Source organism: Diplotaxodon limnothrissa, linkage group LG11 (assembly GCF_057381915.1).
Source record: "Diplotaxodon limnothrissa isolate DT_005_m linkage group LG11, D_limnothrissa_male_GT1.1, whole genome shotgun sequence".
In the NCBI taxonomy this organism is placed as follows: Eukaryota; Metazoa; Chordata; class Actinopteri; order Cichliformes; family Cichlidae; genus Diplotaxodon; species Diplotaxodon limnothrissa.
In genome coordinates, this window is record NC_140606.1 from 32,836,993 (window position 1) to 32,862,447 (window position 25,455).

The 25,455-nt window shown below is 40.5% G+C and overlaps 2 protein-coding genes across 2 annotated transcripts; one reads left to right on the forward strand and one right to left on the reverse strand.

The window, feature by feature from the left end:
* The first annotated feature begins 168 nt into the window (after window positions 1–168).
* On the forward strand, window positions 169–11,267 carry LOC146623288 (cathepsin S-like). Its single transcript, XM_085365856.1, has 8 exons — window positions 169–222; window positions 4,340–4,455; window positions 4,577–4,699; window positions 6,188–6,340; window positions 7,269–7,493; window positions 8,916–9,081; window positions 9,265–9,367; window positions 10,834–11,267. The coding sequence occupies exons 1-8, from the start codon at window positions 204–206 to the stop codon at window positions 10,931–10,933; spliced, it is 1,005 nt and encodes a 334-aa protein (XP_085221982.1). The 5' UTR covers window positions 169–203; the 3' UTR covers window positions 10,934–11,267.
* A 5,749-nt stretch (window positions 11,268–17,016) lies between these two features.
* On the reverse strand, window positions 17,017–24,644 carry onecutl (one cut domain, family member, like). Its single transcript, XM_085365857.1, has 2 exons — window positions 23,600–24,644; window positions 17,017–17,327 (listed from the first exon to the last, which is right to left on the reverse strand). Exons 1-2 carry the CDS (start codon window positions 24,642–24,644, stop codon window positions 17,017–17,019), a joined length of 1,356 nt encoding a protein of 451 aa, XP_085221983.1.
* Window positions 24,645–25,455: the final 811 nt, after the last annotated feature.

Consider the following 25,455-nt stretch of genomic DNA (forward strand, 5'->3'; position numbering starts at 1 on the left):
TTGAGAAAACCTCTGAATAAGTGTTTTTTGTTTACCTTCTGTTTCATATCTTATGCGTTCAACTATTCCTTTCCTGCACTGTGAGGAAAACGGTGTAGCTTTTACTTTCGAAAGAGGAAGAACTGCGAGAGAACATGTGACACTTCGTTCTTAAATAATAGCAACAAGGAAACGCAGTCAGACTGAATTTCCGCGCAACAAAGATGAGTCCGACTAATCAAGGCAAGTGAAACACTTTCCAGTAATACTTTAACAGCTTTAGTAGAAATATTAATCGCTGGTAAAACAAAAAGGCGGACATCGCCCCATAAAAAGCTTCATAATTTAGTTTACTTTCGTTTTTGTAGCTTTCAAAGACTTTTCTTTGTTCAGGCTGCAGGTGTGTTCAACGATAGAAATACATTGTAACCTTGTTATAATGTCATCACAGTGAAGTAAAGTGTTTCTATAATGTTTAATAATTGTAAAAATAAAAAAGAAAGAAAGAAAGAAATTGTCCAAACACACTCGGTGTATGTTTAGTATATTCTTATGTAATTACACCATAGAAATGAAGGCTGTGTTGTACAACTACGCTGTAGCATTTGTTTAGTAAAACAATTTAAAAGTAATATAAAACCGGAATTCTTCGTTTTTGTATTTGTATTTATGAAACTGACAACAAAGCGAAGCGGAAAAAAGAGCCAGTCAAAGTCACTTTTGGGTAAAACTCCAAGTACAAACGGAGTAGATGGCTTACTTAAATTGCTTTAAATCGCATACATTAGTATGAGAAGCCTGATGAGTTATAAATTCTCGTTAAAAAATATTATATATATCATATTAAATTAAGGTTATACACTGAGGGTATTGTATGTACCGGTATTGTTTGAAGAGGGTCCTCTTCCCAGTTGAGAACTGTACCAGGTATAAGAGGTGGAGCTTCATATTCATCGCTGTACTTTTTGCGTTTTCATAAGTTTCACTTCAGGTCTTGTGACTGTGGAGTCATTTTGAAAACTTGCACAGCCTTAAATATGTGGATGTGATACTTGAGACTCATCTTAACACAGTGACCCTAAAGACACAGTGATCTGTGCAAAAAGTTGTTTTTTTTAAAAGTGACTTTTGCTATTAGTGATGAGAATTCCGGCTCTTTTTAGAGAACCGGCTCTTTCGACTCGCCTCACTAAAAAAAAAAAAACCCGGCTCTTTCAGCTCCCAATCGACTCTTCAGGTTGTTTTGTTGCTTTAATTCATTTATTATCAACAACAATATAAAATCATGCACAAAAGAAATTAGTAATTAAAAAAACAACAACGTTGTTTTATTTATTTATATATTTACATATAAATATAAATGGTGGTCCTTGGAGACAAAGCTTGTACAAACTCAAAAAGCATGTAAAAACTCTGAAGCATTTACAAACTCCAAAACACATTTCTAGCGTTAACTGAACTTCCAAAACAGAGATATCTAGATCACTTAAATTACACAATTGAAAGCATGTGTGTATTGTTTGTGTATTTATACACAAGCACTCATATATAGTCAAATAATTTAAAAAAAATGTTCATTTACCTGTTGCACACCAAATCCAGTCGTTGGTACTTCTTGGCATGTGTAGGTAACAAAAGCTCAACACTGTGCCTAGCATCCTGGAGCACTTCTGTTGTGTTTTGAGTTTGCACGTGTTTTGGGGCCACCGTAAATATACTTTTGTTTATTCACTCCACATAAAATGTAATCAATAAATCATATAATACAAAAGAACAACTATTTACATTTCAACTTTTAACTATTTAAACTTTCAGCTTTAAAGTGAAACAACACAAAACACCGCAAACCACAACACAATTAAATCTAGATTAAAATATGCAAAACAAAAAGATCCACATTCTCTGTCATATAGGTCTGCATGAATAAACTTTCTGAATCCTTTATCATCCACAACTGAAAATTGTGGATGGTTACTATACCTTTCCAGTGTTGGGCAAGTTACTTTGAAAAAGTAATTAATTATAGTTACTAGTTACTTCTTCAAAAAAGTAACTGAGTTAGTAACTGAGTTACAATATTCTCAAAGTAATTAAATACTTGAAAAGTAACTATTGCATTACTTAAAAAAAACAAAAAAACAAAAAAAAAACATATAACCCTCTGGGGTCCAGGGTATAATTGGCCATTTTTTAACTACTTTTGATTTTCCCTCCACATTTCACCTTTAAAAACGATTTACTTTACCTTGTTTGGTATCATCCTTTTCAGCACAACCTCATGTGTCTGAATTTACAGTTATGTTTTCATTTTGACATACTGTATTAACACAATTGATCTAAAATCAGACAAAGAACATAAAATCAGAGAAGAAAAAGTTATATTTTTTAACAATCGCAAACATGTTTAATGAATCATATTTCATAACTTTAAATGGAAATATAAATTGTCAATTTTAAAATCCTATGCACAAGTTTTGCAAACAACAAAGTTATTTGCATCCATTTACCTTTTACATTGATTTTTTTAAATAACCATTTCAAACTATTTACAGAACAATCAGCTGTTCTGCATTCAATAAGATGCCACACAAATTATTTGTGCCATTCCAAAAAAAAAACAGTCGCCTCATTGTTCTGACACACAACACAAAACTATCCACAACACTACACACTAACTACACCAGACAACACATTAACTACACACCCCAAACACGCTAAACGTCACTAATCTCTCACATCTCAAAACTCCCTCTCTCTCTCTCTCTCTCTCTCTCTCTCGCTCTCTCTATCTATCTCTCTCTCTCCGCGTCACTCCTAAAACTTCCCCTATTTTTTGTTTTGTTTTTTTATTTTTTGCTCATAAGCAGAGCGTGCTTGCTAGCGCTGTCCTTAGACAGTAAACGTGACGAAACTATTGAGGAAAAAACACACGTATATATTGTTTATCATGACTCTGGTTTTACATGGCCTATCAACACAATTTAAAAACTGGTATATATCACCTTGTTGCTTTGTCTTTAAGTGGCCGTGTGATTGGCTTACCACGACTACTTTATTCTTCCTCAGTCAAACAGCAGCACTCATGCCATTGTTTTGCCCCCTTAGCTCCAGGTGTTGTGCTAGACAGTGATCATGATTACCGTCCGCGGGAGCGCGTGCAGCTGCTTAAAGCTGTATCGCCCAGATTACTTACAGCTGCTTCCGTGCAACTGATATAAGATGCTAAGCTGAACACAGCTTCAACCGTCTGTTTGTTGAAAAATAGTAACGGACCGCATTTTCTTGTTAGTAACTGTAACGGCGTTGTAACGATAGGAACAGTAATTAGTTAGATTACTCGTTACTGAAAAAAGTAACGCCGTTACTTGTAGCGCCGTTATTCCCATCACTGTACCTTTCTGATGTGACGTTGTTGTCCTTGGCTCTCTTGCCCTCCCGCTCTGTTCCTGTGCTACTGCGAGTTTAACTACCGCCCCTCCCCCCTCTGCTCAGCGCAAGCACAAGGCTCGCATGCGGAGTGAAGCGGAAAAACAGTGCGAGAGAAAGGGTGAGAGAAAGAAAAGAAAAACACGCCTTGCCTCGTTCACTTCAAAGAGTCGGCTCAAAGAGCAATTTCGTTCGCGAATGACACATCACTATTTGCTATGTAGATGAGGCCAATGAGCCACCTTGGTATAAAACCCCTGAAGACAACATCAGCACCAATTACAGCCTGGTAACATGCTTGAACTCTGAGTTCAAACAGCAGTTTTCAGTGGAATCACTTTAATGTCTACAGTTTTGTATATTTCATCTTAGTCATTGTAAGAAAACTTTCCAAACACTCTCCCTTTTTGTATTTTGAGACCTTTTTGTTGATTCTAGTACATGCTGATATGTTTATGCCCTGTTTCTGAGACGCAGAGGTGACCTAGATCAGTTTGGTTTAGATTTATTGCCAGCAATCTGATAACAAGTGACGTAAACCAATATTTACAAGTGTGTTTTGTCCCCATTCTGAGAATTAGAGACAGTAAAATTGTGAAAAAAATGCCTTTTCATTTGGGAAAAATAACCATGGATGTATCTAGAAAAATAATTGTGGCCTCTTTTGACCCTTTAGAGTTACTAAACGCCTATCTCCATCTTTTTGTTGTTTTCTTTTTGTTAGTATGTAAAACAGCACTGAAAATATTTTGGCCTGTGTCGTGCCAGAGTCTCTATGTGTGGTTTTTATGAAACTAAGGTCTGTTTCTGACTGGAAACCAGAACTTTCTGCCAGGCAGGTTGTTTTCTCAGTGTGTTAGTGAGCATCAGTCTCATCAAAGGTCAGGTGACATCCTGTCTTCTCGTGTCATCGTCTATGTTTGTGTGTTTGCAGGCCTGCTGTTGCTGCTCATCTCCCTGTGTGCCGGGGCAGCAGCCATGTTTGAATCCACACTGGACGCACACTGGGAGCTGTGGAAGAAGACACATGGGAAGAGCTACAAAAAAGATGTATGTGACAAAAAGTAGTAGTAATAAATATTTTTTTGTGTTATATATGTACAAACTCTGCACAAGGCTTATAATTAACTTATACGGCATTTTCACCTCATCTGCTCTTTCTTTATGTGAGGTGGAGGATGCTCACCGCCGCAAGCTGTGGGAGAATAACCTGAAGATGATTACCGTGCACAACTTGGAGGCCTCAATGGGACTTCACACCTATGAACTGGGCATGAATCACATGGGAGACCTGGTGAGACACTCTCTTGCTTCATTAATGCTTTTGACTTATGATATTTTTTATTCATTAATGGTGATTGTATTAATGATGTTGAAAAGGTCAACAGAATTAAAGCTGATCTGTCTTAAAGAGTAGCTATGAATAGATAACAGATTACTGGCACTTCATGTTTCTGGTTTCCCTATTTTTGTTTTCTGAGTTCCCCTTTCTCTGTCTTTATGTTCCGTGTCAGTTTTCATGTTTCAGTGTCTTCATATTTTGTATTTAGTGTCTTTTGGGTGCTTTATCAATTAATGCAGGCTAGATACCTCTAACAAAAACAAATACAAGTCAAGCAGGCTAATATTAAACATATGTTGGGGCACACATGTATAGTTTCACATTGCTAATTTTATCTCAGGTCTCTTAATTTATTCAGTTAGCATTCATAACATTTCAATATGCTGTGGTAACACTTAAACTGAGTTTAAAAAAAACTATCAAATATTCAAAAAATAAATTATGGTACCTTTGCTTTAACTTTCTGCAGAATGTAAATTAGCAACATTAACTGGTAAAGCACCAAGCTTTACCTTTAACCTTTTGGCTCTTCTAACCTTTCTTTCCTGATTAGCTGCAGAGTGTTGGTTCTGGCCTTTGAGACTTGACTGGAGTAATGAGGTGATTTCTCCTCTTAGCTCAAATAATCATCAGGCTGACTAGGATCTATTCTCCAGTCAAGACCCTACAGTATATTCCTGAGCTAACTTAATGAATAACCAAAGCACTCAGACTGCATACTGGAATCTCAACCGTTGTCTGGTCAGTGACCTGCTTCACCTTAGTCTTTGTTGGAGAATGTTTTTGAGCATTCAGACAGAACTGAGTCCATTCTGTTTATTTATTGACTTCATCTATACCAAAAGAAACAAATGTGATTCCTGAGAGGAATCAGATTTGAAAAGGACAGACACAGATTACTGTATATAAAGTGGACAGTGAAACATGTTTACCTTTTTTAACACATTGGTTTTATTTTGCATACTGTCAAGAGTGTTATCAGGGCATTTTTTTAATATGTGCTCATGAAAATCTGAAATGGTAGTTATTTGTTTACATATGATCTCGTGCAACAGCAGGAGCAGCAAACTGAAACTGTTCTCTTTTTTGACTGCTCTCTCCATTCAATCAATATTAAAAAGGCTCTTATTGTCCTGGAGAGGTTATCCGCAATCAACAAATAATTCGTTTGAGGGAAAAAAATATTTTAAAATGTTCCCAGTCTTTGGGAACATATAAAATGATTGTAGCAAAAATCAACAAAAACTTAAATAATAATATAGCATTTTCATGAATTAAAAATGTCAAGTGTTTTTTATTATTTAATTGAAAGCGACATCAAAAAACTGTCAAAATAATCCCACATCCATTAAATGAACTGGAATTTCCGCATTCAGACAGAAAAGGCTGATTGTAACAGATATTTGTGTCTCATTCCATAATTTGTGTTCTTCCTCATAGACAGAAGAAGAGATCCTGCAGTCTTTTGCAACTCTCAAACCTCCCACTGGCATCCAGAGGGCGCCATCTCCCTTTGCAGGGGCATCAGGTTCTGGCATACCAGACACTGTGGACTGGAGAGAGAAGGGTTATGTCACCAGTGTCAAGATGCAGGTAAAAAAAAAGAGGTCATTTATATCAGGGTTTGTGTATTAGTGCTGCTGAGAAGAATCAGTTCATGTTTGCACGAGAAGAATTTCACCATATCCACTTTTACTACTACGAAGAAGATGACTGCCTCTCGTTTACTGAACCCTGAAAGTTCTCTGGGGTTTTTTTGTTTGTTATTTTTTTTATGTTTTTTCATAGTTTTACATCCCAAAAAAGGTGTAACACTGTTGAAAAAAAACAAAAACAGAACGCAATAATTTGCAAATCTCATAAACCTGTACTGTATTCACACTAGAACATAGCAATCATCACTGTTTTAAAGCAGTGCATATTTATTTATTTATATTTTTGCATTTTTTATATGATATGATAAGATTATAAAATAAATCATGTATGTTAGAAAACAGGATATTGAGATGTTCAAAGTCTTTACAATTTTATGTTGAGGAACATTCTTCTAAAAATATTTCACAGTTCATATAAGCAGTTTTTGGTGAAAAAAATTGGTGAACCCCTGACAGTCTTTACTTCTGACAAACTCTGCCTCTCTAAGATGTTTTTAATGCCCAATCATGTTACTGACCTGTTGCCAGTAACCTTATTATTTGAAAAGTATTCTTCCAGCTGTTTCTTTGTAGCCTTCCCAGCCTTTGGTTGTCAGTGGCCTAAATTTTTTGAGACAACGTTTGCTAACATGAAATGTAGAATGAGCTAATATCTGACATGAAATAGTATGAAATAGTTTTTATGTTCTACTATAAATGAAATATTGGATTTGAAAATCATTGCATTCTGTTTGTATTTACATTTTACACAGCGGTCCAATATTTTTGGAATTGGAGTTATAAAAAGTGCTTCTATGCTCTTAAAGTGGACATTTAGAGGAAGACTTAAGAATATGAGCATGACATTTAATTTTTTTTTTATTCAGGGTGCTTGTGGAGCTTGCTGGGCCTTCAGTGTTGCAGGGGCCCTGGAAGGTCAGTTAGCCAAGACAACAGGAAAGCTGGTGGATCTCAGTCCCCAAAACCTGGTGGATTGTTCTGGCAAATATGGTAACGAAGGCTGCAACGGAGGCTACATAGACCGAGCTTTCCAATATGTCATCGACAACCACGGAATTGACTCTGATGCTTCATACCCATATACAGGACATGTAAGTAAACATACATGCATGTGTGACCTCATGTGCACACTTCTGTGCTAAAAGAACATTCAGCACTTATTTAAGTGATAATTCCAAGGCAAAAACAAAATCTCAGTTAAAATAGTAATTCATCACAATCCCTGTCACCCTCCTTTCATTAATCAGCCATCTCCAGGTTAGTAGGGACAAATATAATTAATACAAATATTAAACATATGAGAAGCAAGTACCCCTAAGAAAGGTACTTTCCTCAGCATCTCTACACACCGCTCCCCGGACACTGTATTGGTGGTTGCTTCACTGAGTGAATGATTAAATGCAGTGGACTAATTTCCAATGGGATTAATAAAGTGTATCTCCTTCTTCGTTAACAGAAGGTCAAATATCAAAATTCATTATTTACAACAAAAATGGAGTAGACAGTAGCAAAGTTATTTTTTGCTCATAAAGATAAACATAAACTAGGATTATATTATGATTATACAAAGAAAAACATGTCTTAGTTTAAAATGTGTGTAGAAATAAAAACAATTTGTAACTTTTAATTAAGAAATGTTATGTTTTTAATAAAATCCTAATATAATCCTAGTTTATACCGTCTTTATATTATATTCAATTAATAACAGAGTTTAAATAATTTGAAATCAGTATATTCTGTTCCAACAAGCCAACTTTTACAAAACTTTTACAAAAATTTAAACATAGGACTCTAACACAAGCTTTACAAAACCCTGTATGAGACACCTAGGTGGGTGTATAAACACCAGCAAGAAGTTGAGTCTGATCCTTCAGGCTGTAGACAGCAACACTCACACTTGTCTGTGGTCAGCTGTTAACGTCTCTTTGGAGCAACAATAAATTAATCGGAGCGGACAACATGTTTGTCCTCCAGGCTTTATGTAGTTCGCTGTTGTTTGTGTGGAGGAGGCCAGTTCTGAGACGATTCAACAGACTGTTCCAGCCTCGCGGGGGTGGCAATGTTTTTAATTTAGCCAAAAGAAAATTAAAAAAAAAAAACGAAAAAACAAAAACAAAACAAGAACTTTGTAATGTGAAATACTCAGTGACTATCCTTACCAAAAAAATCAAGCATGGAAATTATGACAATATCTATGTAGTTTGCAACAGTCTTTAGGTTTATTTTTGTCCTGAAGTGCAAATTATGACACCACTGACTTATTCCTTTGAGAAGTGAGATGCAGTCCAATCAATGGAGAGCCTACAAGACTAAAGGAGTGATTTTAACTGAGTTCAAAAACCTAGTTAATGAATATATTTTCAATTTGTTGGTGCCCCTCCCAATTCTCCAATTCTGCCTTAGGGCAGCCCTGTATGTTGTAAAACAAGAATATTTTTAGATTTTTTTTTAATGTGTATGAAGTTCTTTCCTGACTGCATCAGATCCTTTAACATTTTTTTCTTTAACTTCAGGATGATCAGTGCCACTACAACCCAGCAACCCGTGCTGCCAACTGCTCCAGTTACCAGTGTCTGCCTGAAGGGGACGAGAACGCTCTGAAGCAGGGTCTTGCTACCATTGGACCCATTTCAGTGGGAATTGATGCTAGGCGGCCCACGTTTATTTTATATAGGAGTGGTAAGATACACCTCATCAGATGCAAAGTAAATGGAAAAACAGTTTTAAAATGTTTGGAGGATGAAGGAGGTTTTTTTTTTTGTTTTTTAGAAGACAAATTTGAGTTCAGTTTTCCTGGAAATTATTATTTATGGCTGCTTAGAAAATTTTAATCAGATTGATCATTTCTTCTTATAATTTCAGGAGTGTATAATGACCCATCATGCACTCAGAATGTGAATCACGCTGTGTTAGCTGTGGGCTACGGCACTCTGAATGGACAAGACTACTGGCTCATAAAGAACAGGTGAGACATTTTCACTGATTTCTCTTGAATCTGGCTTTTATATACAAAGTGATTTCATGGACAGGGCCTCTATTGTCTTCCACCATCTGTTCACTAATGTGGTGCATACTGGAGGACTCTAGAAGACAAATAAGAAGTGAAAGAGAGAAGTCAGGCTTTTTAAAAAGTACATATCATCAACACGCAAAAACTGACCTGGCCTGGGAATACCAAGGTTTTCCCAGGCCAGCCGAGAGATATAATCTCTCCAGAGTGTCCTGGGTCTGCCCCAGGGCCTCCTCCCAGTGGGACATGCCCCGAACACCTCACCCAGGGGGGCACCCAGGTAGCGTCCTTGTCAGATGCCCGAACCACCTCGACTGGCTCCTTTTGTTGTGGAGGAGCAGCGGCTCTACTCTGAGCCCCTCCCGGATGGCTGAACTTCTCACCCTATAAGAGGGAGGCTAGCCACCCTTCGGAGGAAGCCCATTTCTGCCTCTTTTATCTCGTTCTTTCGGTCACTGCCCACATCTAGTGACCATAGGTGAGGGTAGGGACGTAGACTGACCGGCAAATTGAGAACTTTGCTTTTACACTCAGCTCTCTCTTTACCACAACAGACCGATACAGCGTCCGCATCACTCAGCCGCAGCACCAATCCATCTGTCGATCTCCCACTCCCTTTTCCCATCAGTCGTGAACAAGTACTTGAACTCCTCCACTTGGGGCAAGAACTTGTCCCTGACCCGGAGTGGGCACTCCACCCCTTTCCTGGCTGAGGACCATTGCCTCAGATTTGGAGGAGCTGATTCTCATTCCCAAAGCTTCACACTCAGCTGCGAACCATTCCAAGGCGAGCTGGAGGCCATCACCCGATGAAGCCAACAGAACCACATCATCTGCGAAAAGCAGAGATGACATTCTGAGACCACCCAAGTGAAAGCCCTCTGCCACTTGGGTACGCCTAGGAATTCTGTCCATAAAAATTATGAACAGAATAGGTGACTAAGGGCTGCCCTGGCAAAGCCCACCACCCACCAGGAACAAGTCCAACTTATTGCCGGCTTTGCAGACCAAGAGCTGGTCAAGTGTTCCACGACTAGGACAAAAAAATGCATTGTTCCTCCTGTATCTGAGGTTCGACTAATGGACACATCCATTCATATGACATCCCTGTCCTTTGTTAATACTTAAACATAAACTATACTGAGTTAGATGTAAAAGTAGGAAGAAAGACAGTTTTGTTAATGTTTATTCAAAGATGAAAAAACAAATGTACCAGCTGCTGAAGTCATTTCATTTTTAGAATTCATATGAACAAGCATTTAATCATCCACTGGACCTGGTTTTATCTTCTTTTGTTTTCTTTTTTAATAAAAACGTCAAAAAAACAAGATAAGAATGATTTAATACATCAATAACAAAATGTGAAGTTTTAAAACATTTAATTACATTTATCTGATAATTCATTATTTTGTACTCTCCAGCTGGGGAACTTCCTTCGGAGATCAGGGATACATCCGGATGGCACGCAACCAGAATGATCAGTGTGGCATTGCTCTGGATGCCTGCTACCCCGTCATGTAACTGCAGAGGGAACTGAAATGAATCTCTTGCAAAATGAATATAAATGAATATATCATTTATGACTTTTTTTATTAAGTCTTCAAAAACTACAGCTTCAAACTAACACTTTTTGGTGCTTCTCTTGAAAAATTATATCTTGAGGAGGAATCATTATCACTGACTTTATTTGGCGTGTGACATTGTGGAAATGCTAATGTGTGTATCTCTGTGTGTGAGTACACACATTTTTGGTATACCCGCTTATCAAAGTTCAAACTACTTTTCTCCTTGAAAGGTAAGGTTCAGCAATTGCTTTAAAAGATTTGATTTTTCACAAGTTAAAGAAAAATATTTATCCCCCAATGTTTACTTTGGTTAGCATTAACTACTAAATCAGGGGGTTACCAGAAGTATAGACATTTGTTCAAGGTTACAAGGTTTAATTAAAAATCTTTCTATATCTGTGGTAAAAAGTTGTGAATGTACTGGATGTTTAGCGCTGGACTACTGTATATTTTATGACATGAGTGAGATTAAGATTAAATTCACAACACAACATGTACTGCTGCTTTGTTGTTGACACTTATATTATGTAATCAGACTCAATGTAAAAATAAAACATTTTCCAAAAATCTGGTTCCTTATTCACAAAATAATGAACACGGAATTATAATATTTAACTTTAAGGGTGTCATGGTGCTGTGTCTGTTACTGCGTTTATGTCTTTGGACTTTTGGTCTTGTTTTCTTACGATGGTAGCGGTTTATGTTTCTTAGCCCTTTTCTGGTATTACTTAGTTTCCTGGTTTAATCATTTAGATTTCTGGTTCTTAATTACTTTTAGTTAGTTCTGTTTCGTTCCCTCTCTTTTGCCTTTGTGTATCTTTATTGTGTGAGTTTGTCCCTTTGTCCCTCGTCAGATCCTCGTCATGTTCATCATCCGTCATGTTTCAAGTCTCAGGTTTTCTTGTTCCAGGTACCTTGTGTTTAGTTTTTGTTGATTTAATCTTAGTCTCCCTTTTGCTTTGGTTGTATTTTGTGCAGTCAAAAATAAAAAGCTCACTTTCATTTTTGACTGCAGTCCTCCTTACTCTGCAATTGGGTCCACACTCCCCACACAGTCTGCCATCACAGACCTGACAAAAGGGGGATATGTATTTATGTAAACATGCCTGGGATGTTGAGGGTTTTAACTGGTTGAGTACTAAATTGTGCATGTTATACAGCATTTTCGTTAAACAAAAAGGACGTTTAAAAGGAAGCCTTGGTTTCGTAAGTGTGTTTTCTTGTTTTTGGACAAAATAAAAAATAAATCAGATTTCAGAGCAGCTATTGGTGTTGGCCTTTAAAACCCACATATCTTTCCTGCCAACATCTTGAACAAGGTCAGAATAAAGTCAACAGACTGCAGTGTTGGGTTACAAATGAGTCATTTTTATTTTTTTTAGTGCAACATCACAACAAACAATTTTCACATGAGGTATTCAAAGGGATTTTCTTTAGTTGTTGATACAAAATGTCCCACCATGATTGACGTTTAAAGTTTTGTATATCTTTTTTTAAAGCCTTTGGTTGGTTAGCCACATTCATTAGTAAGTCTAACACATGGACAAGAATGGCACAATAAAGCATGGTGGGTCGAGTCCAAGCTGGGGAAAGTCAGACTCAGTCAGATATTTCCCTCAGCTCTTTCCCGTTTAAAGCTTTTTGTATGGATCTTATTAATTCCTACTTACAACAGTGGGATTGAACAGTATTTCAACTACACTAAACATTTTGAAAAAAAAACAGGTGGGAGGGGTGGCTTACAAATGTGGAAAAATAGCTTCTGTCTCCTCTGATCTTTTTTTTATGTTAGGATGAGTGCTTGATTTGGGGTTTATTTTTTCTATTACAGCAATTCGCATAATTCTAGCTTTTGGAAAACAAGGAACAGGCAACGTTGATTACAGCAAGATCCTCCTTGCTTGGATTGTCACCTCCTTCTTTTTTGGTCTTGAGAATGATTTTATTTATATACAGAACATGGATCAATGGGACACTAGCATACTCGACTTGAGCTTTGGCTGGACAGGGGGTTCCTTCAGCCCCTTCACAGATTGATTCCAGCACATTTGGTTTGAAGAAGTAAAAGGCATGAAGAAGAAGAGACGGATGAACAGACAAGATAGATAGATAGATAGACAGACACCCTGACAGAATGGATTCTTTGGTTAAGGAACATTTTTGCCACACAACATCTCACACAGTTGAGGTAGATGGGTAAAGTCTTCATGTACGCACACGGGAGAAGACAGGGACAGAGGGGGAGACACTGGGGTCAAAAGACTTTCATCTGAAGACACTGCTTCATGTCAGTTTCTCAGTTCCAGCTCAACATAATACTGATTTATGCAACATAAATAACCAGCACACGGAACCCCACTGGTGCTTTTTTGAATCCTCTGAGTGCTACGGTAGCTCTGATGAGGAACTGCTAAAACTACCTACATTACATAATGATTCAGCAGTTACTCATTGATCTTTGGTTGTTTTTTCGTTCAAACGTTATCAAAAACAGTACTTTTTTGGTCTTTTTAAATTTTTTATTCTGAAAGTATATGTCAGCTTTCAGTTCTGCTATTTCATTATTAACGCGCTCCTAAGAATTGCTCTGCAATGGCCTCGGCTGCCAGGCTTGTCTCAGGGTCAAGTTTCTAGAAAAGTCACTAGGGGGTGCCGCAGGCTAAAATGGCAATGCGGATCACCTGCAGCAGCCAACTGGATTCACTCCTCCCTCCCGCCTACCCTCTGTACAGAAAGGGAAGAGCTTCCCTGCTTGACACGGAGCAGAGGGTGGCTCAATACAAAAAGCACTGTCTCCATTTTAGACTCGCAGTCAGAGAGACAAAGAAAAACCTGAAAGGTGTCACCTCAGCTTTGATACAATGACAGCAGTGGGCAGAGATCAGCAGAAGAGCCTTCAAGCTCTTTTATTTTTAATTTTTTCACCGCTGTACAGACACAGCCACACAACCCCACTGCCACCCCCCGTAGCTCTCAGCATGCTTACAATTGTTACTCATTAAAGTTTAATTCAGCTCTATGCCCCACTACTCCAACACCTCCTGTTCCTCAAACAACCCCCCCTCCTACTTCTCCGCACACACTGCTACCACCATCCTCATTCTGGACGATTCAGCCTCCTCTCTGATCTCCCCCCACCCCTTTTTGAATGCCCCCTAAAGCCCACAGGTCTGGCCAAGAGCAGACCCCAGACCAGATACCCAGAGAGGAGACGGGATGAAAAAAGCCTCCCCTTTGAAGTCCACGAAAAAGTCGATGGCCTCTTTCATGACCACCCGTCTTTCAAGTGCACGCTGTGAAGGGGGCCCCGGCAATCCGCCTCTTACAACGTTAAAGACAGAGAAAGGGAGAGAAAATGAGACAGGGAAAGAGTCAATGTTGAAAACGGCAAATCTAGCTTTGCCACACTTGGGCAGCATTTAGTCGAGAGTGAGAAAATTAAATCTTAGGTGACTTCTCCTGATTTCAGCACCCACTATTCAGAATGGAAAATCCAGGTAAGGAAGGAGGACCTAGAACAAATGCCAAAACTCCAAATGATTTGGAAAGATCCATGAAGCTCTTACAGGGTCAGGGACAAGCCCCACAAGCCTTACAACAAAATCTAAGACTTCTCAAACACTGAACTTTGGATGGCAGAGGGCATAGGTCATAAAACTAAAGAATCTTACAAAAGAAATTAAAGATTCCCAGAAAACGAGAATGGGAAAAACCTTCAAAAGACCTTAAAAACCACGGGTACATAAATCCAATTCCCCGGAAGATGAGGAACACCCTTTAAGAATCACATTGGACAGCAAACAAACCCAGAAAAAAACTCCAGTATCTCAATTCAAGTTGAGGAAAACACGGGAGGAGTCAGGAGTGAACCCTACTAAACGTCTTGGAACTGAGACAACTAGCAGAAGCCTTTGCGTGTGGTGGACGGTGAGATCACACTGAGAAGGACATAGACAGTAGTGTCTGCACTGCACTGGGGAAGGGGTTAGGTGAGGGAGATTGGGCGGGGTGGGGGGTCATAACCATGCATTTCCCCAGGCAAATGCACAGTACGCATGTTTGCGCGTGACCCCGAAGGACTTACGCAACATTAGACAGTGCTTTAAGTGGGTCCCCAGACACATTACGCACTCTGCCAGATGGCATTGGTCTGAACACAACTTTACAAGCAACTTGTGAGCCTATGGGATGCCACATCATCTTTGTTATTATTGTTATTGTCATTATTGGTAGTATTATTAATTATAAATATTATCACAACATTCAAACAAGCTTTGGCCTTGGCGTTAAGAGCTGACAGCAGAGACATTTGCAAGAGTAAAGAATTCCCCATAATTCTACAACAAAACAAAGAAAACAAAAAGGGCCAGGCCTTAAAGATAGAGAGATACTTAACATCACTGGGTGGGTCGGGCTGGATCCGGGTGGATCGGGTACTGGGTTTAGGGATTCAGGCCGTACATTCAGGGAGGCAATGTTAATCTTTGGTATTACGATGGGATTCTACAGCTAAAAGTGCCCATCACAAAAAGTTTTCAGTTTCACACAGACATACAGAGCATTGTTAAATAAATACTTACAGTATATAGATAGCATAAATAAATAAATAACCAAATAAATAAAGGAAAGAAAAAGGGAAACCAATAAATACACAAATGCAGTAATAAATATGTTGATCAGATCATTAATTGCATTTGAAAAGTTCTTGGTTTGATTCATCTATTGGCTATAAGGAGGCATGGTTAAAGCCATTCCTTTGTGGACCAAAAAAATGACCTTGTACGTCAGCAGGGCTGAAACAAACTGCCCCACACTTCCAACGTGTTACTATAAATAGAGCGATGTGCTTGAAATCTGTACAAAAACATTGGAAAGAATCACATTCCTCCATTTTCTAGACATCTGTAAAAAAAAGATTTTGTAATGGAGGAGTATACAGTTGTTTGGAAATGAGTGGAAAAAATACTACAATGTCACTATACATTGTGTCAGGTGTACCTCTTCTCCAGAGAGCCTTTGTGTTCAAATTGTTTTTGTTTTCGTTTTTTTTGTGTGTGTGTTTTGGTTTTTTTCTTTTTGATTTGGAGTCCAAAAAAATGGCTGTGGAGCTTTAATTTGGAAGCTCAGTGAGAGTCTTAAAGCTAGACGGTTGCACCAACAAGTCTGTTTCTGTGTCCTACTTGTGTTTATCGATTCTGTCCTGGCATACGGTGAGATGTGCCGCGATTCCCCCTTGAAAACTCTGATTCATTCGAGGTGGGACCGTCTTGACACAATACAGAAGAGGCTCCTGTTGATGGGAAATGATTGACAATTGGGAGTCACAGGCGCTACAGAACCCTCCTGATTATTCCAGGCTCCAAGCTTGGAACAACGCCATACAGTCCTGGGAACCATTACCATGGAAACACATGCTAAGAAAAGGGCATTCAGTTCTCCAAGAAAAAAAAAAGAGGACTTAAAAAAAATGCCTCTTCTTCCTCTTTCACCTTGATTCTGGAGGAATAAAGGGACTACAATAACATCGGGGAAGGATTAATGTCTTCGGATGATGGCGATCACTTGATTAGGAAGTTACACAATGAAGCTCTCCAGATGTGAGCAAACGACACCTCTTGATTCTTCACGTTTGGAGAGATGAGAAAAGATTTGAAGGTACACCAAAATATGCTTACTCCTGATTTGCAATACCCTCATTATCTCTAATCTACATAATCATAATAATGCAATGAGATGGTGTCTATGTAAGGGTGTGACTCTTCTTTGAGTCAAATCATCTTTGCACCCTTGACTATACAGGCAAGACCTCACATCTTGCAATCATATCACTAAGCATTGCCCCTTCCTTTTCAAGGGAGCAATTAACTTTGGTTTGGGAAAAATGCTTCATCTTCATAAACTCATCTATAATAGCTGGCTCCATCTCTCCTTCTGATAACGAGGAGGACATTTATTACGGCTGATCTCTGCCTAGACCAGTCTATGTGCCCCCTTGCTCCCTCAGCGCCCTCCTCACCGCACCTCCGCGACGGTCTAGCATCACGCCGTGCTGCAGGACACTGCGGAGGAGGAAATGCAGGAGCCCGAGGAACCGGTGGAAGAAGGACGGCCCTCGTCTGCCCACTTGTTGAGGTTGCGTCGGCGGGCATTCATGAAGAAATTGCTGACAGTTGAGAGCTCCAGGCCCAGCTGCTGGGCAATGGTGACCTGGAGCTCTTTGGTTGGGCGGTGGTTCTCCCTGAAGATGGCCAGAAGCGTACGCCGCTGCAGGTCTGTGAACACCAGCCTGGTGCGCTTCGGGCCCTGGTTGCGCTCCAGCTTGTTCTGCTCCTGTTCCTTACGCTTGCAGGCTGCAGGCAGATGGATAAAAGATAAATTAAAAAAAGGAAAGGGGAAGCAGGTTAGCTAACAGACTGGCTGGCTAACTAGGACAAATGGATTAAGCTGTGGGAAAGTGGATTTGTTGAAAGAAAACAGATTAGCTAAGCAACTTTGATTAGTTAAAAGAGATGAATCAGCAACTTGTTTCACTGTGCAGTAAAGGAATCAAGATGTTCAACCTATCACATCTTATTACCAGTGAGCTGCTCTAAGCTGCTAGGGAGAAAAAAACATATAACTACATCCAGACCAAAGTCCTGAAGTCTTCCATGATGTTTTTCATTATTCCCTTTAATTACATTTTGGAAAATGGTCTAATTTTTTACATAGATATGGCCTGGAGACAAACTAAATCTGGTGTTGCACTGATAATGGCAATATCTTCCAAACAAAAATTGAATTCAAACACAAAAACAGATGTATATCAAATTTCTCCCCTTAAAAATTTGAAATATAACCTTTCATCACATCAAATGTCACGTTTTGTCCCTCTTAGACTCTCCCTTATTTATTTCTGCATCTTTAGTCCTCAGAAGATAAAAAGCTTTAGCAGCATTTGTCCAGTATCAAAGTTATCCAAATCCAATCTACAGTAACAGTTAAGTCTTCTGGTGATTCTTTTTTAAATCTAAGTCTTGCGTACAACAACCACAAAATAAAATCCCGGGGTCTGGGTTAAACACCACTCTAGCTGCGGCAGCCCGCCCAATTATATAATCGATATTTTCTAGCGAAAAAGTCTGAAATTTATTTTGAAGGGAAAAAAAAGAGTGCAAAGAACAGTTTTGTTTAGTGAGAGAGAAAAATAGCCTGATGCGTGTGGGCTGAGCTCAGATCCATTTTGAGAATCAGACGAGCATTTTGAATTCAGGCTGCATGTTCCTCTGCATATCCATCGCTGAACCTTTCACCTCTAACACGCTGTAATTCTGTATTTACAGGAAACACAACACCAACCTCTGCCTTTGTGTACCGAGCCAACTTCTCCTCCCTTCCCTCCCACCCTCCATCCCGCTCTTTTTCTCTAACCATCTCCCTCCACTTCCACTCTTTCCTTTCCCTTAGTGGACACTTCAACATCATTAGTTTCTCATAAAAGTCATTTACATGTGGCGGCAGTGAGTGAGTAATAATCACTTTAGGGGGAACTAATTTATTTTCTATTAAAGGCAGGTTACGTCAGGGGTGAGTGAAACAAGCAGAGTCGGCATTGCCCAGGGCATTTAGAAGCCTTAAGTGGGCTAAAACATATTTGGGAGAGTCGTGCAATTACCTAAATGCACACTTTTAAGAGGTTTCAATCAGCACTGTGCGGTTGCTGGGCGACTATTTTGCTGATGGTATCAAATGCATTTCTAAGTGTAAGCACACTGGTGTACGTGCACAAAAAACACAAAGACACAAATACACACACACAAATGAGCAAGGACAGATGGATTAGTGCCTATATAGAGAGTGGGTTTTTTTTCAGGGGGGGTATAAAATATGAATTCTTCTAATAGGTATGATATTAGATATGCATGTTATTTGGCATGTTGTGTCAGAAGCTTTCTCGATCTCAGAAAGATAAGATGCTGGGGTTACACATGCTCTTTGGGCTTTTTGAGCATTTAGCCAACCAAAACAGCCCTCAGTGTAACAAACGTGTCATTTTTATTGCAAGAAAAGAGAAACTCTTTCTTTCTTTTCGAGATTTAACACACACCATTTTTCAAGCAAGAGAGGAATAAGCTGTATTCGTGTTGAAGCTGGTTGAAATAATCCTGCTGCACAGGCAGATTTTTTTTTAACTTATATTAAGAAAACACAGAGAAATATGTATGGAGTTCTATTATTGACAAAAAAAATATGTGATTATATGGAGATTTCAGCTCGCAATAACCTTGAGATCCAATATTTCAAACCCTAACACACGGAGAAACACAACCCAACTCACGCTGCAAACATACATTATATAAAACACAGATGCTGCCTTTTGCTCTCACAACAGCACTGACGCGTCCAATTGATTGGCTCACAGTTTCCCATTGAGAAACATCTCACATACTGAGGGGTGCTGCTGATGTTAACTGTATGACTGTCTTTTCACTCTTCAAACGCACAGTGGCAAATTTCTCTCATTAGCAGAGCGTTTTAGGAAAAAGTGTGACCTCACCGCCATCTTTTTTTTCACAGAGTGCAATCACAACAGCAGAATTAGACGCAGGTCTAAAGGGTGTGTGTGTGTGTGTGTGTGTGTGTGTGTGTGTGTGTGTGTGTGTGTGTGTGTGTGTGTGTGTGTGTGTGTGTGTGTGTGTGTGTGTGTGTGTGTGTACTTCGCACCGTCTGGCTTTGATTGCTCTAACATCCAGCTGAGTTTCTGAAACTTAAGTACTCAACTGGACATGAATAAATCTCCCCATGAATTCCCTGTGAACATTCTCCTCTAAAATCATTATCTGAAGGAAGTGTTTTGACTCGGGGATGCACTCTTGTCAACTTGAGATTACAGGGGCCTGTTAGCTTTTAGGCATCCAGAGCTCGTTTGCATTTCTGAGAGTTATCGAACCACGTCTCATTAAAATCTGAACAGGCCGAGATGTCAGCAACATGTCAATATCACCACAAGTGAAATTATATATATATATATATATATATATATATATATATATATATATATATATATAGTATTTGTGCTGCATTCTTCATATGAGTTATACCATCACCACGGTCAATATTTCAGGGTTGGGGGTGTTGGGATGTGAGCTGCAGCTATGGAATGTATATACAGTGGTGCACTATGAGCTCATGTAGTAATGAAAGGAATGACATGATAGTGCTGGCTAGCTCGCTTGTAGCGTGGATTTATGGCTCGTTGGAGGAGCTGCCGTGTCCTGCCGCTCTCCTCCTCCTCGCCGCCATCCTATCCTCAGCTCTCTCCCTTACTGACGATCATAACGCCGACCATTAAGTAAATGCTTCCTTATGCTGTAATCATGTGTAAAAGGCTCACAATTACCATGCTATAAATCCCCAGCACCGGGGCTACTCTTGGAGACATAAATATTCCCCTATAGGCTTCTTATGATCGTGGGAACAGCCCCTAATCATGATGTATGCCCCTGTCTCGTGTTGCTGAAACGTGATCGAAAGCCCTTTCCCTACCCCCTGGCGTCTCAGCCCCCCCCCCTCACAACCACCACCACTCCCCTCCCTGTCCTCTCCCTCCACACCCCCTCCACCCCCCACCCCCACCCAGCCCCAGCCCACCCCCTGCTGATTTCTTGGGCCAGGGGCTGATAGAAATTATTGATTAAATCTGTGCAGCTCAGACTCCTCGACCCACAGAGGCTGGTTAACCCCTTCAGCGCCAGAGTGGGGGGAGCTGCAAGAGTCAGATAAAAAAAAAAAAACAACACAACACAACAAAAACAACAACCCTGTTTGTTTGATGTTGCACAGCTAAGGTCACGCCGGCCTGTTTGCAATTCCTGATATGCAAATGGCATTGGGTTTGACCTTTGAGCCTCGCTAGCAAAACGTGAACTGTACGCAGCGAGCGGTGGACAAGGCTTTGTGGCTTTCATTACTGTGGGGGTGGTGCGGGCACTGGAGCTGACACGTAAACCGCATTGACCTTTCTTATTCATTTAGACCTTTAGACAAGGGCTTCGGCCATCATCTTTAAAGTTATAGTCTCTGATCCCCCCTCCTTGACTTTAAGTGTCAGAGCAAGGCTGTGTGGTCTTTATCCTGCCTTCTTCTCTGACTAAATCCTGATTGCCTCCTCCACAGCCTGAGGTTGGGCTGGAGATGCATCTCATATACAGTGCAGTAATCCATACAGCACACACACAAGATACTGCAGATAAATCCCAGGGATCACAGCATTTTTACCAAAAGGTTTCTGCAAAAAAGACATATGAAAATACAAAATGGCAGCAACTAAATTCCACAATTACGGTGCGTCAAGCTTTGGAGAGAGCTCTGCAGCCCTCTATAGAAGAGACATTATGGAAATAACAGTGCTTCTGGCTGACACTAAAGGGCCTTCTATGTATTTAAGCAAGTGCTGCATTAAGGAGGATCATCTTAAAACTTGAGGCGTGAAGCAGAGAGCACTTGAGCTATCTTCAGACTGGGGAGCACAGGGCACCGCGCATTCTAATTCCAGTCTCGATTTGCCGATGCGGCCGAGGTGTGTGTGGGCAAAGCGTGCTGCTCTTTCCCATGGAAATCAATAGAGGCTTGTAATTAAACAAAAGGGGGTTGGCCAGGGGGGGGAAAACACAACAACCCCCTTCGGAAAGTAGGTTATGTAGAAAAGTGCCGAGCTGTCCAAATTGTGGCTTTGCCAAGAACTAAATATGCAATTTCAGAGAGTGTGAGAGCAGAGAGAGAGAGAGAGTAGGAGCATTGTCAAACATTAGTACGCTTCTCTGTGTAGGGACTTTAATTTTTTATGAGTCTGATTGATCGGCTGCTCGGACTTGGCGGTCTGACTCGTTAAAAATAATGTTTGTGTTTGTGACAATGAAGAAACAAGGATGCTGCACATAAAGAAAGAACGATGATTAAATCTGCTCCAAAGAACAAAGGGCTGATTTATCATGATGAAGATTTGCCTTTTCGTGGGGGAGATAATAGGTGTTTTGCGTACAAAGCATTCACACATCACGGGATGGGATTAATCAAACGGCGTTTGGGTCAAATTACAGAGCAAAACCCAAGATAACTAATCTTTAGAAAAGAGGTTTGGTTGTGATTGCGCTAACGTTTTGCTGAATGGAGGATGTACACATGTGCTCTCAGAGTTGAACAATCAAAGATCAATAATTGTGAAGGGATTGCAAGAGCGCACAATCATTACCTATGAACCCTATTGTGTTGCTCGGCTTAATCAGTCGAGCTGCCAACAGAAACGAAAGAAGCGGTGATCAAGTGGGGAGGCTCACACACACGTACAGCTCACAGACCCCCGCAGTGAGCCGACCACTTGCAGATACACACTCGTCTATGCTCATCTCATATTACCGCGTTCACTTGGATCTCTTTCTGTGCTGCGTGTATCAGATGGGTCTTAGGTCCCTGTGGAGGGACTACACTGTAACACGGCACTGTACGGCGTGCTGTCACGTCTTGAATCCACATCCCCAAAGAATATTAAATGGCAAGCAGCACACTGTAATGTGCCTTTAAAAAATAATACTAGTAATAATTAAAATTTGCCATGAAATCTGTATAAAAAGCAAGAAATAATTACAATGAAATATTATTATTATGATATTTATTTAACTGAAAAGATGTAGCAAATCATAGCAAAAGAAGAAAGCTGGTGTTCTACATTGGAAAAAACTTTTTTTTTTTTTTTTACTTTGTAACTAAATTCTATTAACTTTCAAAACTGTTGTCAAATTTTCCATATGACTGAGTGATTCTGCACTAATGACTACATGCACCTCACTTAAGCAGCAACATCTTCTTTTCCACATGTGAGAAACCTGGAAGGAGCTGCCTTAGAGCTGAACAACATCCGTATTTAGCCCCGCAGTAATTGCCTCAGTGACAACGTTGATAAAAGGTGTCTGGCAAAAGCTCAAGTCTAATTTGCATCAGTTACCTTGCCAACTCAACTTGAGTCAGGCGCTGAGCAGATATAAATCACTGCTGAAATTAATCAATCGCTTCAGAATGGCATATCTGCGCAAATTATTTTGTGGGCTCAAAAGCGATTAAATTGCCAATCGCTGCTCACACTGATCTTCATGGTTCATTTAAGAGGAGGGCAAATGTCTGTGGGTTTTTTTTTATTGTAGCTACTGTACAAATCAATAGGAACTGTTTGGGAGCAAAGTAAACAAAGGAACGGCACATATGGCCTGTTCTTGATCAAACTGACCTTAATGTGCTGCTAAGTTCTTATTACCCAGGCTGATGAGACAACAGACACAGCGGTTGTACATTCACAGCAGTGGGAAGGAGGGAAACATCAGTATGATGCTTTTGCTTTTACTCATGTACCAACCTGAGCTGCATACTGATTGCTGGAGAGGAGATTTTTTTTGGAAGACACGGAGAAGGGAGGCGTTTGGGGAAAACAAGGAGAGTGAGCGTGTCTGTTGTTGTGGTTTCTGTTTGAGCCTCTGTGTGTGTGTGTGTGTGTGTGTGTGTGTGTGTGTGTGTGTGTGTGTGTGTGTGTGTGTGTGTGTGTGTGTGTGTGTGTGTGTGTGTGGAAAAAATACAGAGTAAAGCCAGATCTTACCCTCCAGCCTGAGCGAGGCCATTCTTTGAAACTCCGGTTCCTGGAGCCAGCGGGACATCCTTTTAAAGGTCTCACGGCCAGACTTGAGCTTGCCCCAGGGCTTAGGGTTCCTCAGGAGGTCAGACAGTGTGCCCTGTGACCTACACAAAACCCTCTCAGCAAAGATGGCCTGGGGGATGCTGTACCTCTTCAGCTCAGTGATGATCCTTTGGGCCACATCCCTGGTGTTGATCTCCTCTCCAGTGCTGCCTCCACTGCCCTGTGAGCCCAGCAGCATGCCCTCGCTGGGTGAGGATGAAGCAGACGATGAAGAGTGCAGGTGGTCACCCATCTTGGTGGCCTGCTGGCTCGGGTGATGGTGTGGCTGGTAGTGCTGGCTATAGATGTGTGGGTGATGGCCTGGGGCATGCTGGTGAGTCTCCATTTTATTTAGCTGATGCCCCACTGAAACATCACCTCCTCCTAGGCCTGGCGGTGACATCTCTCGGCCAAAATCCGATGTTCGGCAGAAAAGGCTCCCTCCATGTACATCATAACCACCAGGGAGCATCTGACTGCCGTTACCATTAGGGCTGTTGCCCAGACTTCCGTAGCCATGCATGGAGGAACCCAGGCCTGATCCTGTGGATGGAGGCGACAGGCTTTGGGACATGGCCAGTTCCTTGCCATAAGGGTTGTAGAAGTTGGTGCTGAGGCCTCGATCCTCACGCATAAGGGTAAAGCTACCAATAACATTGCTGACAGGGAGACAGGGGTGATGGTGATGGTGGTGGTGGAACTTGTCGTCAAAGGGCTGCAGGGGGGTCAGGGTAGTGTATGTGCTGCCAGAGCTGGATGGGGAGTCGCCGCTGTAGCCCAGTGCTGACATGGAGTGATCGAAGCCTGGTGGACGGGGCTCAGGTTCCAGAGACATGGAGGAGCCCCCAAGGGAAGGCCTGGGGAAAGCAGCTGAAAGGTCCCGGGAGTGCAGCATAGCCCTGCCATCCTGGCTGTGAGCCAGATCAGAGTGGCTGTGGAGGGACATCTCCCCTAGACTCCCATCCATCGTTAATTTCAACAAATAAAGTTGTATTTCTTGCCGTGATGTGTGGCTGGTCTCCTCTTGTTATTGTTGTTGGACAACTGGGCCAACAGTCTGTAAGGTCTCTTGTTACACCAGACTATAGATTTATTGATTTGTGAATTAATTGATTTCCGGGCTTATAGGGTGTCTAATTAATTATCTGATAACGTTAAGTACTTCCTCAAACTCCCCGGAAAACGAGATTGCAACAACATTAGGAGCTCTAACTGAGATTTTATTCTCGCTTGTGCATCAGCGCTCTGCTTGTCTCTTTGGTGCTCAGCTGGGTTCCTCGGCAAAAGCCTCGCTTTTGTGCCTGCGTGAGACAAGACAGGCGCTGTTATTCGCTTTATTTAAACTTCAGTCGTTACAGAGAAAAAATAAAGCAGCCCAGTGAGAGAAAATAAAATGTAGCCCAAACAACAACAAGAGCAACAAATAATTTAAAAAAATTAATTAAAAAGCACTTTTGTTTTTCTGCCACACACACTCCTCGGAAAGCGCCAGAAAACACAGATATCACTTTTCACTCCAACCTAATATTCTCTTGGAATGTAATATTTTTGCTCTTTTTGAATCTTATGCAAAGTTATGATACAGAAGCAGCCCACAGCGCGCATGCGAAGCGCTGTAAATGACCAGTTCCTTTGCATTTTCGCTCCACATGTAGGACACGTAAACTAACTATCACACATGGTGGCGATTCAGAAAATATATCACCACCACGTATTGGTTTTACAAAAACGTGCAAAATCCTACCTTTATTATCCACTTCTCAGAGCGCGTCCGCGAC